The sequence below is a fragment of the Schistocerca nitens genome, chromosome 8 (assembly GCF_023898315.1).
Source record: "Schistocerca nitens isolate TAMUIC-IGC-003100 chromosome 8, iqSchNite1.1, whole genome shotgun sequence".
NCBI classification, from domain to species: Eukaryota; Metazoa; Arthropoda; class Insecta; order Orthoptera; family Acrididae; genus Schistocerca; species Schistocerca nitens.
The window spans coordinates 159,538,698-159,554,387 of NC_064621.1; the positions used below are offsets into that span (position 1 = coordinate 159,538,698).

The 15,690-nt window shown below is 44.2% G+C and overlaps 1 protein-coding gene across 1 annotated transcript in view; it reads right to left on the reverse strand.

The window, feature by feature from the left end:
* LOC126198944 (microtubule-associated protein futsch-like) overlaps nucleotides 1–15,690 on the reverse strand; it is an 83,023-nt gene that overhangs the window by 65,628 nt on the left and 1,705 nt on the right. Inside the window, exon 2 of the mRNA XM_049935587.1 lies at nucleotides 170–388. Within this exon, the coding sequence (XP_049791544.1) occupies nucleotides 170–388 (219 nt within the window). The remainder of the gene's footprint in view (nucleotides 1–169; nucleotides 389–15,690) is intronic.

Here is a 15,690-nt window from a genome sequence, read left to right on the forward strand (position 1 = left end):
ATTTTGTTGGGGGACGTTGTGCTTTGCACTTGTGGGGAATGTGTGGGACTGGGTCATTGAAGATGAGAGGTGGTTTCAGGTTGGATAAGTATTCGAAGAGATCGTATCATTTCAGATGCATTGTTCAGACTGATTCCTACTGTAGGTGACCTTAAGAGGATCAGCTTACCAGCATGTTGAAACCGTTGATGCCGAAGAGTGCCGCGTCCCCCTGTCCGCCGGGGAACACGTAGAGAGTGGGGTGGCTGAACCGGATATTGCCCACCACGTCGCTGGGCTCCAGTAGCGCCTCTAGCGGCGCGGCGCGCACGAACGCCGACAGGTAGTTGATGAAGTTGCCGATGGCGGCGCCGCCGGCCGTCATTCGGTCGTCGGGATTGATTCGCACCTAGATTACAATACATTACATTAGATATACTCTACGTTCCACGTATCTACAGAGGGAGTCCTCAAGGATGTAGAACGTCAAAAACAAAAGTAAATATTCATATATACAAAAAAAGAACTGTTAATGTTTTTTCCATATGAGCTAAGTGAAATGGTGCTTGTGGATGGAAAAAAAAAAATCCTTTAACATATTCTGAATTCTCACATAACATGTACATGAACAATACACAGTGAAACATATAATCGTTATTGCCTCTCAACATCAAACTGGAAATTAGTTTACAACATTTACAATACCGTACTGACATTGATTACACTAAAGGTGTGATGAAGTCAAATATAACGAAATGCTTAAGTTACTTAACATTATTAATGATATATACATCGATTGGGTTTCGCGAATAAATTCGGCAGTAGAGTAGAAAGTTTGGCTGCCAAGAAGTTCTTTAGGCTCGTCTTAAACTGAGTGTTATTACATAGTCGTTAAACTTCGTACAACGGCTGGCAAGTTCTTGAGAATGTCTGCTCCTGAATAATGGACACATTTCTCGACCAAAATATGTGGCTTTAAATCTTTACAAATATTATTCTTATTTTTGCTATTGATTCGAAGAACTGAGCTGTAGACTAGAAAAAAAGAGATTTATTATTTATGACAAAGTTCAGTGATGAATGTGATTGTTGGGAAGCAATAGCAATTCCCTGTGTCTTGATCAGGCCTCTGCAGGACGTTCTTGAGTTCATACCACATATAATTCGTATTACATGCTGTTGGACTTGGAAAATTCTAGCTGTCCCAAAAAACGACGACAAGCAGTTAAAGTACTAAGTACTCTATACTATAAAAGAGGACTTACGCACAATATCTCCAAGTCCCGGTCTGATCCATCAAACGCGCATCAACCATTCCATTGTTCCTCAACCATCGTCAAATCCTGGTATCGTGTCACATCTAGCCATCAGTTCTTTCCAACTGTTCATGTATACTCTTCCCACATCTTCCAATGAAAGGTCAATCAGTTCCCATGACTGGGGTCACCAAAGTCTCTTTAACATGTGCGACTTTCTTATTTCAGTCGATTGCTCGTGACGTGTGTACTGCGGCACCCCTCGCGTATTGTTCCTGTACCGAGACTCACTTTCACGAGCAGTCGTTAGTCTGTATACCTTGGCGCCAAAATTGCGTTTTTTCTCATTGCTGTTTCCGCCTATATCTGTAGACTTAAGGACAATTCAAATTGGACGTAAATGGAACATCAAAGAATGGAAGGGAATGTCGGCATTGAATGGTGGTGTCTTCACACTAGACGAACCGTCAACATAACGTTACGTGGCTTAATTCTGTATTGTAAGAGAACATCAAGTTGCGAGGGGCCATCCGCGATACAAAAAAATAGGAATATGGTAATTGAAGTAAGGAACTACAAATGATAGTGGAGTTTATTAGTGACAAAAGGTTGTATATCAGATTCTCCACACTGCTGAAAACTAAAAGAATGTGGAAAGAGTGCCAAACATTTCGAAACACCAACATTTATTCACTGAAGATAGTAAGCACATATCAACACAAATATGCACATATCAACACACAATATTTAGAAGGCAGTAAAACTTTTTGCTTTATGCTTTGTCTGATTTTATGTCTCAGTGTCAAATACTGGTAACGTCACAAACTAATTTCTTCCTTAAAAAGAACTGAATTGTTCTCTACTGAAACTACGTTCATAAAAATTGTTTTTTTATGTATTTGTATTCTCATTTATGCGCAGTGTAGACTGCTTCTTTGTCGTTCTTTGTGTTCTGATATTTGGTCTCACTTGTGGAGGAACAGCAGCAAGAAAAATACCAAGTTTCATACGTTCTTTGCAACGTGTCATTAAAGAAAAGTGAATAGTATAGATTAATAAGGCACAAGACCGCAAACTTCATTAATTACATGCATGCGTGGTGTCTGTTCTGTGCCGGACAAGTCCGACAGAATGGACACCACGCATTCATATAATTGATTCCTCTAGATAGGCAGTGGATCCACTTTCTTCAGTGCAGATGCACAAATATGTCTGACCTCCAGCGGGATCGCAGAGTAGCAAGTATGGATGAGATGCAGAGGGACTGCAGATAGGTGGCGCTCGGTGGGATTGTGTGTCCCGGATGACACAGTCGTTAGCGCATCTGCATAGTCAGCAGGAGATCCCAGGTTCGAATCCCAGTCCGGTACACATATTCACTCGTCGCCATTGATTCCCGATGCAGCTGACAACAGTAATCCCTTCCCTTTCCTTTCCCTTCTCTTCCCCTCCTTCCCCCCCCCCTCCCCCGCCCGTTCCACTTTCAACTTACGTATAAATTCCTTTAAGTTAACACAACTGAGATGATTCGCAGAGTCCAGGCTGGAACTCGACGTGGTAGCTGATGAAATCGACTGTCAATGGGAAATGCCTTATGGTCGCTACCATCAGCGACCGTGCTGAGTGGCGGTTTGAATTTCGCAAACAGTAACTTCCGATGTTCAAATGGCTCTGAGCACTGTGGGACTTAACTTCTGAGGTCATCATTGCCCTAGAACTTAGAACTACTTTAACCTAACTAACCTAAGGACATCACACACATCCACGCCCGAGGCAGGATTCGAACCTGTGACCGTTGCAGCAGCGCGGTTCCAGACTGTAGCGCCTAGAACCGCTCGGCCACTCCGGCCGGCCCTTCCGATGTTAATTGTCCAGTTACCGTCGGCCATTTCTGCGCATGCAATCTAATCATGCATGCACGAGATTTTGGAACTCTACATTCGGAACACTCAGCTGATTTTGACATCATTGATTCAGTCACAACGTGCTTGTCTGCTGATTTGTACACCGGCACCTGGCACAAGTAATCAGAATTACTGAAGCAAGCATGTCGCTCGTATAAATCAGGGTTGTGTACATCTTCACTGCCACCCATCCCTCCAGATGGAACAGTCCTTTCTTTTCCTTCCCCACATCAGAATCACCTCCTTCCCATTCCTAGTCTTTGACTGGGAGCCATATCTAAACTACTCAATTTGCTCTCCATCAAATCCGACATGGCAGCAATATATCAGCACCAGACACCCAATCTACGACTTTAGTAGACACTGCTCTCCGGATTATCTACTCTCCACCCTTCCAAAGTTCCCATACTGCTGTTACATGTCCCCCTCATGAAATTCACGATGTTTAACTATCAATGTCTTCATCTTTCAGTCTTTATCAATTTTCAAACTACAAACATATAAACACATATTTCACCAATATTTTAAAAATTCTTGCATCTGGCTTTGGTCGGCTACAGAGGAAGTGTAATTCAATCACTGACAATCCGTCCAACGCCGATGTTGTGCATCGGGGGATATATATATATATATATATATATATATATATATATATATATATATATATATATATATATATATATATATATAGGCCGGCCGAAGTGGCCGTGCGTTTCTAGGCGCTGCAGTCTGGAACCGCGAGACCGCTACGGTCGCAGGTTCGAATCCTGCCTCGGGCATGGATGTGTGTGATGTCCTTAGGTTAGTTAGGTTTAACTAGTTCTAAGTTCTAGGGGACTAATGACCTTAGAAGTTGAGTCCCATAGTACTCAGAGCCATTTGAACCACACACAATATATATATATACGAAGATTGGAACTTAAATAGTGGCAACTACTTATTCACAACCGATTCAAAAGCGTTACATGTTTGTTCCTGTTACTGTCCTTCAAAGTAGTCACCAGCGTTGTGTAGAACCTGTTGCCAGCTATGTGGAAGGCGTAGTATATCGTTAGCACAACCTATTCTCTTGATGGTGCGAATGGAGCGGTCTAAAGTTATGGTGATTCTCGTGTACGACTGTGTTGGTGTTATGGTTCAAATGGCTCTGAGCACTATGGAACTTAACATCTGAGGTCATCAGTCCCCTAGAACTTAGAACTACTTAAACGTAACTAATCTAAGAACATCACACACATCCATGCCCGAGGCAGGATTTGAACCTACGACCGTAGGTTTCGTTATCTTAACGCACCACGTTCCTTCACGGCAGACCGCCAATGCGCAGTATTATTGCTCGTTTTTGGAGCGTCACCTGCGATCAACAGAACAGGCTCTGCTAACGGCATACTACGCCTTCCACATAGCTGGCAACGGGTTCTACACAACGCTGGTAACTACTTTGAAGGACAGTAACAGGTGCAAACTTGTAACTCTTTTGTATCCGTTCTGAATAAACAGTCGCTGCTGTTTAAATTCCAACACTCGTGTACAGAACAAGAGGGAGAGAGAAACAACAAAGGCAGGATGTAAGACTACAGAAATGTGTTCCCCTTAAATAATGTAAGCCTTAAATTACATTTAGTTTCTATCTTACGATGGACTATTATGCCGAAAGCCAGTTCATAAGCAAATAAATAATATTTACTGAACATCAGGCATGGTTTTCTTTTTAAAATTAACTCTCGATTACTTACATCAACTTTTTTCTGTAGTCTACTGTTGCATTTGTCTTTATAATGATTAGCGGTTTCATTAAAATTTTGCACATCTTTAGAGCCATTACAGTTGCAGCGTAACCCGCCAGTTTAATGTGCTTTGCAAGGCCTCTGTGAGTTACTTTTTTGTGTCTTACGCTCCTCGCCCGCATATACTACGTTATCGCATCATCCTGCCCAACCTCGATTCTCGTCTCCGTACGCTCCGTTGCCACTGAAATGGCAGTCCAGGGGGTAGGGGAGGTGGAAGAAGGAGAACTCGTCGAACGAATCGAGTTGCCTGACCTTTGTCGACATTTCTGGTAGGCTCCCTCCTCCGTTCGATCAATTTTCCACGGCTCGCCGTTGAGCTCCCCCCGGGAACATCTTGCCTTTCTGGTCCAAGGGGGTGTAATTCGCTAGAATGTCTTTTAGAGCTGCGGGTCTTCTTAAGTTTTTGTCCTCAAGAACGCACCCTTCCTGCTTCATCATGTTAGAGAGAGGCCAAGGGAATCTGCGAGATGTCGCATGTGGAGGGATCGCAACCTTGTCACTGAATCTTCTTAAGGAAAAAGACAGGCGTGGTACACTTAGAAATTGCATGAAACGGGGGACGCCGACTAGCCAGACACATTGCTCCACGGCAGGGCAGCTCCAAACTCTCGTCTACATCAACACTGTCTGCGCAGAAACGGGAAACCGCTAGGGGTGCTGTGCCACTCCGAGCACGCGCGGAAATCGAGGAGATGTTTCCGATGCAATAACATATGGCTGGCGTTCTGCAGCTGACACGCATTGTGCGAATGGGCACGGCCGGTACCAGCTTTTGTTATTTATGGAGATGAATTATTTACTGACAATGCAGTAATTGCATTATGCGAGCCATCTCGCGTGACGGAACACGGCCAAACGGCTGCGTCAGTTGTGCGTATTGTGTGTGATCTCGGATTACACACCACTGACAGACTGTTGTGATGCATGAAGATCGGCTTCGATAGCGAATCCGGTGTGGCGTGCACAAAGCCTAAATAGGATATAAAGGTCAAAAATCCGTCACTCATTGCACTGGAGCACACATTTTCTTGAGGATAAATGTTTCTGGTTCCAAAAAAGGTATCAGTTTTTTCCCCATTGTGCTGTAGTTTTCGAGGCATAGTCCGCAGCTCGTGGTCGTGCGGTAGCGTTCCCGCTTCCCGCACCCGGGTTCGATTCCCGGCGGGGTCACGGATTTTCTCTGCCTCGTGATGACTGGGTGTTGTGTGATGTCCTTAGGTTAGTTAGGTTTAAGTAGTTCTAAGTTCTAGGGGACTGATGACCATAGATGTTAAGTCCCATAGTGCACAGAGTCATTTGAACCATTTTTCGGGGCATAGAGCATATGGTGAATACCACTATTCATTCCACATCTGCTTAAATAATCTACAAGCAAATGTAGAGTGCGTGGTGGGGGGTGCTTCGTACGAATGTTAGCGATGCAACTAAGCGATGGAGAGGTGACTTCTCTGTATTCCCCCGTATGCGTCCCGATCTGTTGTTTTTTTTGGCCATCAGTCTACTGACTGGTTTGATGCGGCACGCCACGAATTCCTTTCGTGTGCTAACCTCTTCATCTCAGAGTAGCACTTGCAACCTAGTCCTCAATTATTTGCTTGACGTATTCCAATCTCTGTCTTCCTCTGCAGTTTTTGCCCTCTAAAGCTCCCTCTAGTACCATGGAAGTCATTCCCTCATGTCTTAGCAGATGTACTATCATCCTGTCCCTTCTCCTTATCAGTGTTTTGCACATATTCCTTTCCTCTCCGATTCTGCGTAGAACCTCCCCATTCCTTACCTTATCAGTCCACCTAATTTTCAACATTCGTCTATAGCACCACATCTCAAATGCTTCGATTCTCTTCTGTTCCGGTTTTCCCACAGTCCATGTTTCACTACCATAAAATGCTGTACTCCAGACGTACATCCTCAGAAATTTCTTCCTCAAATTAAGGCCGGTATTTGATATTAGTAGACTTCTCTTGGCCAGAAATGCCTTTTCTGCCATAGCGAGTCTGCTTTTGATGTCCTCCTTGCTCCGTGCGTCATTGGTTATTTTACTGCCTAGGTAGCAGAATTCCTTAACTTCATTGACTTCGTGACCATCAATCCTGATGTTAAGTTTTTCGCTGTTCTCATTTCTACTACTTCTCATTACCTTCGTCTTTCTCCGATTTACTCTCAAACCATACTGTGTACTCATTAGACTGTTCATTCCGTTCAGCAGATCATTTAATTCTTCTTCACTTTCACTCAGGACTGCAATATCATCAGCGAATCGTATCATTGATATCCTTTCACCTTGTATTTTAATTCCACTCCTGAACCTTTCTTTTATTTCCATCATTGCTTCCTCGATGTACAGATTGAAGAGTAGGGGCGAGAGGCTACATTCTTGTCTTACACCCTTCTTAATACGAGCACTTCGTTCTTGATCGTCCACTCTTATTATTCCCTCTTGGTTGTTGTACATATTGTATATGACCCGTCTCTCCCTATAGCTTATCCTTACTTTTTTCAGAATCTCGAACAGCTTGCACCATTTTATGTTGTCGAACGCTTTTTCCAGGTCTACAAATCCTATGAACGTGTCTTGATTTTTTTCTAGCCTTGCTTCCATTATTAGCCGTAACGTCAGAATTGCCTCTCTCGTCCCTTTACTTTTCCTAAAGCCAAACTGATCGTCACCTAGCGCATTCTCAAATTTCTTCCCGATCTGTTACCTTATTCTTATAATCGCTACGCAAGGTATATGTGGCGGCAGCAGAATTTCGCACAGTCTTCTGCAGATATCTTCTCCAGATACACCTTCTCTACATTTACACTACTGCATCACCTCTTTCCTGTCAAAGATTTTAATTTACGTTTCCCGAGTACCCCTGTTAAACTTCCTGGGGGCTATATCGACCTGTTATGATCCTAACAGCACGGCTACTGTTATGCGCTCCCGATATTAACCCCAAAAGTTGGAGCATTAGTCTAGATGTTTCCGAAGAACGTGTTGTATGAGATTTTCTTTACAGGTACTATGGCCTTTTTCGGAATCCTGCCAATAATTTTAAGTGATTCGCCACCTCTACTACTGGTTTTGTGTGTACGCACCGCCGGCCGAAGTGGCCGTGCGGTTAAAGGCGCTGCAGTCTGGAACCGCAAGACCGCTACGGTCGCAGGTTCGAATCCTGCTTCGGGCATGGATGTTTGTGATGTCCTTAGGTTAGTTAGGTTTAACTAGTTCTAAGTTCTAGGGGACTAATGACCTCAGCAGTTGAGTCCCATAGTGCTCAGAGCCATTTGAACCATTTTTGTGTACGCACCATTTCGTATCATTTCTTAGTATTACCCATAAATACACTGCCCGACAAAAAGTGAAGCGCCCAGAAGACATGGTCGGATGTCAATGCAACTTAGCACACGTACACACCATCGGCGGATACGTAAACGATTGGAGATGCAATTCTCTGTAACAGGTAGACAGGCCACCAGAGTGCATTAGTGTTGCTTGTGTTTAGTGTTATTACCGAGTCTGGTATGATATACGCTGAAGAGCTAAAGAAACTAGTACACCTGCCTATTATCGTGCACGGCCCTCGCGAGCACGCAGAAGTGCCGCAACACGATGTGGATGAAAGCGACTAATGTCTGAACTAGTGATGGAGGGAACTGACACCATGAATCCTGCAGCACTGTCCATAAATCATTAAGAGTGCGAGTGGGTGGAGATCTCTTCTGAACAGCACGTTGCAAGGCATCCCAGATATGCTCAATAATTTTCATGTCTGGGTAGTTTGGTAGCCGGCGGAAGTGTTTAAACTCACAAGAGTGTTCTTGGAGCCACTCTGTAGCAATTCTGAATGTGAGGCGTGTCGCATTCTTCTGCTGGAATTTCCCAAGTTTGTCGGAACGCGCAACGGACATGAATGGATGCTTACGTACATACCACCTGTCCGGGTCATATCTAGACGAGTTAGGGATCCTGTATCACTCCAAACTGTATGTGCTCCACACCATTACAGAGCCTCCACCAGCTTGAACAGTCCCCTGCTGACATGCAGGGTCCATGGATTCATGATGACGTCTCCATTCCTTACACCCGATCGACACAATCTGAAACGATACCAGTCCGACCAGGCAACATGTTTCCAATCATCAACAGTCCAATTTCGGTGCTGATGGGACCTGGCGAGGCGTAACGCTTTGTGTCGCGCAATCATCAAGGGTACACGAGTGGGCCTTTGGCTCCGAAAGCCGATGTCGATGATGTTCCGTTAAATGATTCGCAGGCTGACACTTGTTGATGGCCCACATTGAAATCTGCAGAAATTTGGGGAAGGGTTGCAGTTGTATCACGTTGGACGATTCTCTTAGTCGTCGTTGGTCCCGTTCTTGCAGGATCTTTTTCCGGCCGCAACGATATCGGAGATTTGATTTTTTTACCGAATTGCTGAGATTCACGGTACACTCGTGAAATGGTCGTACTGGAAAATACCCACTTCATCGTTGCATCGGAGATGCTGTGTCCCATCGCTCTTGCGCCGGCTATAACACCACGTTCAAACTCATTAAATCTTGATAAGCTGTCGTTGTAGCAGCAGTAACCGTTCTCACAACTGCGCCAGACACTTGTTGTTTATATACGCTCTGCCGACCTCAGTGCCGTATTCTGCTTGTTTACATATCTCTGTATTTGAATACGCATGCCTATACCGGCTTCTTTGGCGCTTCAGTGTATAAGGAGTGTGAACAGCGTCAGATGATGACTGATTGCTGTGGGGTAGACGGAGATGCCGCATACTCCCGTAATCAATATGTGACTGAATTTGAAAGGGGCCTTATTGTAGGTCTCCATTCGACCGACTGTCGAACCGTGCAATATCCCGATTTATGCGGCATTCGGCCCGATATTGGACAGCATGGGAACGACAGAGTGAGACATACTCGTCGCCAGGGCTCCGGTCGACCACCAGGAGGGAGGATCGCCGTATTGTGCACCAGGCCTGTCGTAAGCCCACCACATTCGCGCCTGCCACCTGAGAACAAGTAATCAAACCCCTGAACATTCAGCTGCGAAGAAACCATGGGTAACAGAAGAAATACTTCAGTTGATTGATGAAAGGAGGAAGTACAAACATGTTCCGGGAAAATCAGGAATACAGAAATACAAGTCGCTGAGGAATGAAATAAATAGGAAGTGCAGGGAAGCTAAGACGAAATGGCTGCAGGAAAAATGTGAAGACATCGAAAAAGATATGATTGTCGGAAGGACAGACTCAGCATACAGGAAAGTCAAAATAACCTTTGGTGACATTAAAAGCAACGGTGGTAACATTAAGAGTGCAACGGGAATTCCACTGTTAAATGCAGAGGAGAGAGCAGATAGGTGGAAAGAATACATTGAAAGCCTCTATGAGGGTGAAGATTTGCCTGATGTGATAGAAGAAGAAGCAGCAGTCGATTTAGAAGAGATAGGGGATCCAGTATTACAATCGGGATTTAAAAGAGCTTTGGAGGATTTACGGTCAAATAAGGCAGAAGGGATAGATAACATTCCATCAGAATTTCTAAAATCGTTGGGGGAAGTGGCAACAAAACGACTATTCACGTTGCTGTGTAGAATATATGAGTCTGGCGACATCCATCTGACTTTCGGAAAAGCATCATCCACACAATTCCGAAGACGGCAAGAGCTGACAAGTGCGAGAATTATCGCACAATCAGCTTAACAACTCATGCATCGAAGCTGCTTACAAGAATAATATACAGAAGAATGGAAAAGAAAATTGAGAATGCGCTAGGTGACGATCAGTTTGGCTTTAGGAAAAGTAAAGGGACGAGAGAGGCAATTCTGACGTTACGGCTAATAATGGAAGCAAGGCTAAAGAAAAATCAAGACACGTTCATAGGATTTGTCGACCTGGAAAAAGCGTTCGACAACATAAAATGGTGCAAGCTGTTCGAGATTCTGAAAAAAGTAGGGATAAGCTATAGGGAGAGACGGGCCATATACAATATGTACAACAACCAAGAGGGAATAATAAGAGTGGACGATCAAGAACGAAGTGCTCGTATTAAGAAGGGTGTAAGACAAGAATGTAGCCTTTCGCCCCTACTCTTCAATCTGTACATCGAGGAAGCAATGATGGAAATAAAAGAAAGGTTCAGGAGTGGAATTAAAATACAAGGTGAAAGGATATCAGTGGTACGATTCGTTGATGACATTGCTATCCTGAGTGAAAGTGAAGAAGAATTAAATGATCTGCTGAACGGAATGAACAGTCTAATGAGTACACAGTATGGTTTGAGAGTAAATCGGAGAAAGACGAAGGTAATGAGAAGTAGTAGAAAGGAGAACAGCGAAAAACTTAACATCAGGATTGATGGTCACGAAGTCAATGAAGTTAAGGAATTCTGCTACCTAGGCAGTAAAATAACCAATGACGGACGGAGCAAGGAGGACATCAAAAGCAGACTTGCTATGGCAAAAAAGGCATTTCTGGCCAAGAGAAGTCTACTAATATCAAATACCGGCCTTAATTTGAGGAAGAAATTTCTGAGGATGTACGTCTGGAGTACAGCATTGTATGGTAGTGAAACATGGACTGTGGGAAAACCGGAACAGAAGAGAATCGAAGCATTTGAGATGTGGTGCTATAGACGAATGTTGAAAATTAGGTGGACTGATAAGGTAAGGAATGGGGAGGTTCTACGCAGAATCGGAGAGGAAAGGAATATGTGCAAAACACTGATAAGGACAAGGGACAGGATGATAGGACATCTGCTAAGACATGAGGGAATGACTTCCATGGTACTAGAGGGAGCTGTAGAGGGCAAAAACTGCAGAGGAAGACAGAGATTGGAATACGTCAAGCAAATAATTGAGGACGTAGGTTGCAAGTGCTACTCTGAGATGAAGAGGTTAGCACAGGAAAGGAATTCGTGGTGGGCCGCATCAAACCAGTCAGTAGACTGTGCGTAGCTGCCACAACCACCACAAGACAAATAGTGCCATTTGGAGAGCTGCTGTGACCGGAAAGCGATAACTGCTGATGAAAGATGTAGCAGTGTTCAGCGATGAACGGCGTTTCAGCTCTACCCCGTACGACTATCATCGGCGGGTGTGGTGGCTTCGGAGGACCCATGCTTCCTGTGTTTTGGAGAGGCGAAGTAGTATTACTCCTGGAGGGGTGGAGTGTGGAGCCATTGAGTATGACTTTAGGTCACGGTTGTAGTGATAGACGGAACTCTGGCAGTACAACTGCACGTCACAGACATCATGCGTTCTCAAGTGTTATCTCTCATGCAACACCATCATGGTGTCATTTTCCAACAGGACACTGCTCTTCCACACATGGCACGTGCCTCTATGAACTGTTTGCATGATGTTAAGGTAGTCTCGTGGCCAACAAGATACCTAGATCTGTTCCTGGTAAAATATGTGTGGGACCAATTCGGACGTCCAACTCCAAATCAGTGCCGATGTACACGATGACAAGAACTAGTTACAACAGTCGGAGGCCAGCATGCCTAAGGATACAACGGATTTACGACACACTTCCCAAACGAAACAGTGCATGCATCCAGAGCAGAGGGGAAGAAACGTCATACTGGAAAGTGGGCTCATTCTGACAAGTCCTTTGTAATTTTGACCCTGTCTTATAATCACTGAAATAACATCACATACACTCTCAACTAGAGATGGGGGATCCGCTCTTGAACTAATTCATAGAGTTCAATCTTTCAAAGGAGTGAACTATCAGTGATTCAGAAAAAAAGAACGGTAGCTCCAAACGTTTCCCACGGCAGAGAGAGAGAGAGAGAGAGAGAGAGAGAGAGAGAGAGAGAGACGGAGCATATCAGCAGCGCCTCTGCTGGTCAGAGCACAGTGAACGCCACACAACACAGCCAGCGCCGGCCTCTGCCCTGCTTCTACCTTGGCTGCCTGCATTGTGCAGTGCCCCATTGGATTTTGTGTTTCACATATGCCGGGCCGTCTCTGTGCGTCGTCTGCCGTGTGCACTGTGCAGTGTCTGGCGCAGCTTAACTTCGCATCGCACTCTGTCGGCGATCGTTTCAGTCGCACGTCCTGCCCTCTGGGCAGTTGATGCGAGCAACAGGGCAGAGAGCCACCTAGCGGATAACATAGGAACTACTTGCAAAAACCTGCTCGCAAGGGAGCGGACGATTTGGCTCCGAGCGGGTGAGTTCACCGCTTCCCCCACCCTCGGAGCTCGCCCGCTCAACGCTCACCCCACCGTCTCGACTCTAGCCAGAGCGTCGAGCAAAGCGACTCTGGTGTCACTCTGATCTCTGCGGTCTCAGCTCACGCAGTAATAAAGCTCGCGGCTCGACCTGCTCGACTCAGCGCCTCTGCATCGGAGTTCGTCCCCACTGGATATTGTTCTTCGTAGTAATACCGCTATGTATATTACATTATTATGTTATGTATACATCAATTGTTTTTATTTTGTTTTTATTTGTTTAAACTGATTAGATTAGGTTCCTGATGACTCCTCTTACTATAGGATTTTTATTATGGACACTCGAATTTACGCTTTAATTACGAGCGAACCGATAAACGTATCGCAAAATGTGATACACCAATATTTTCCTTGTTTTATTCTGCATAAGGCTATATGCAGCACTTTCGTTTTACAGTCAAATTTATATTTTTTTTTCTTATTCTGGTACGGATTTTGCGATTTTAGGCGTCTTCGAAAGGAAAAATATATGGCTTGCGATGTATTTGTATGAGGTTAATGAAATTTTGATACATTATAGCCAAATATATTGTTAATGTAAATCTCAAGTTACAACATTTTCCGATCACCCAAAAAACCACGCTAGTGCAAAATAAATCAATAATCAAAAACTTTGTCATATCGTGGAAATTTCAATAAACAATACAAAATTCTTACTCATTATCTGTGTTACTTCAAAATAGGATCAAATAAGATCAAAATACAGGTATAGTACTGGATTAAACCAAGTTTAAAGGGCAATGTGCCTTTCATTTATTTTCTTTTGTAAATGAGTGGTGAGACATGAAAAAGAGCTAATTCATTTCAGGGAGTGAACAGTTCTGATCCAATCTCTGAAAAGAACAGTTTTGCCCATCTCTGCTCTCAACCCGTGAAGTTTCAAATAGTGTCTTTCTACCCTTCTGGGTGCTTCACTATTTTTGTTAGACTGCGTGTTTATAGGAGGGTCGGATCTTTAATCTACATCTACATCGACATTTATACTCCGCAAGCCACCCAACAGTGAGTGGCGGAGGGCACTTTAGGTGCCACTGTCATTACCTCCATTTTCTGTTCCAGTCGCGTATGGTTCGCGGGAAGAACGACTGTCTGAAAGCCTCTGTGCGCGCTCGAATCTCTCTAATTTTACATTCGTGATCTCCTCGGGAGGTATAAGTAGGGGGAAGCAATATATTCGATACCTCATCCAGAAACGCACCCTCTCGAAACCTGGCGAGCAAGCTACACCGCGATGCAGAGCGCCTCTCTTGCAGAGTCTGCCACTTGAGTTTGCTAAACATCTCCGTAACGCTATCACGGTTACCAAATAACCCTGTGATGAAACGCGCCGCTCTTCTTTGGCTCTTCTCTATCTCTTCCGTCAACCCGATCTGGTACGGATCCCACACTGATGAGCAATACTCAAGTATATGTCGAACGAGTGTTTTGTATGCCAACTCTTTTGTTGATGGACTACATTTTCTAAGGACTCTCCCAATGAATCTTAACCTGGTACCCGCCTTACCAACAATTAATTTTATATGATCATTCCACTTCAAATCGTTCCGCACGCATACTCCCAGATATTTTACAGAAGTAACTGCAACCAGTGCTTGTTCCGCTATCATATAATCATACAATAAAGGATCCTTCTTTCTATGTATTCGCAATACATTGTATTTGTCTATGTTAAGGGTCAGTTGCCACTCCCTGCACCAAGTGCCTATCCGCTGCAGATCTTCCTGCATTTCACTACAATTTTCTAATGCTGCAACTTCTCTGTATACTACAGCATCATCCGCGAAAAGCCGCATGGAGCTTCCGACACTACTAGGTCATTTATATATATTGTGAAAAGTAATGGTCCCATAACACTCTCCTGTGGCACGCCAGATGTTACTTTAACGTCTGTAGGCGTCTCTCCATTGATAACAGCATGCTGTGTTCCGTTTGCTAAAAACTCTTCAATCCAGCCACACAGCTGGTCTGATATTCCGTAGGCTCTTACTTTGTTTATCAGGCGACAGTGCGGAACTGTATCGAACGCCTTCCGGAAGTCAAGGAAAACAGCATCTACCTGGGAGCCTGTATCTTATATTTTCTGGGTCTCATGAACAAATAAAGCGAGTTGGGTCTTACACGATCGCTGTTTCCGGAATCCATGTTGATTCCTACAGAGTAGATTCTGGGTTTCCAAAAACGATATGATACTCGAGCAAAAAACATCTAAAATTCTACAACAGATCGATGTCAGAGATATAGGTCTATAGTTTTGCGCATCTGCTCGACGACCCTTCTTGAAGACTGCGATTACCTGGGCTCTTTTCCAATCATTTGGAAACTTCCGCTCCTCTAGAGACTTGCGGTACACGGCTGTTAGAAGGGGGGCAAGTTCTTTCGCGTACTCTGTGTAGAATCGAATTGGTATCCCGTCAGGTCCAGTGGACTTTCCTCTGTTGAGTGATTCCAGTTGCTTTTCTATTCCTTGAACAATTATTTCAATGTCAGCCATTTTTTCGTTTGTGCGAGGATTTAGAGAAGGAACTGC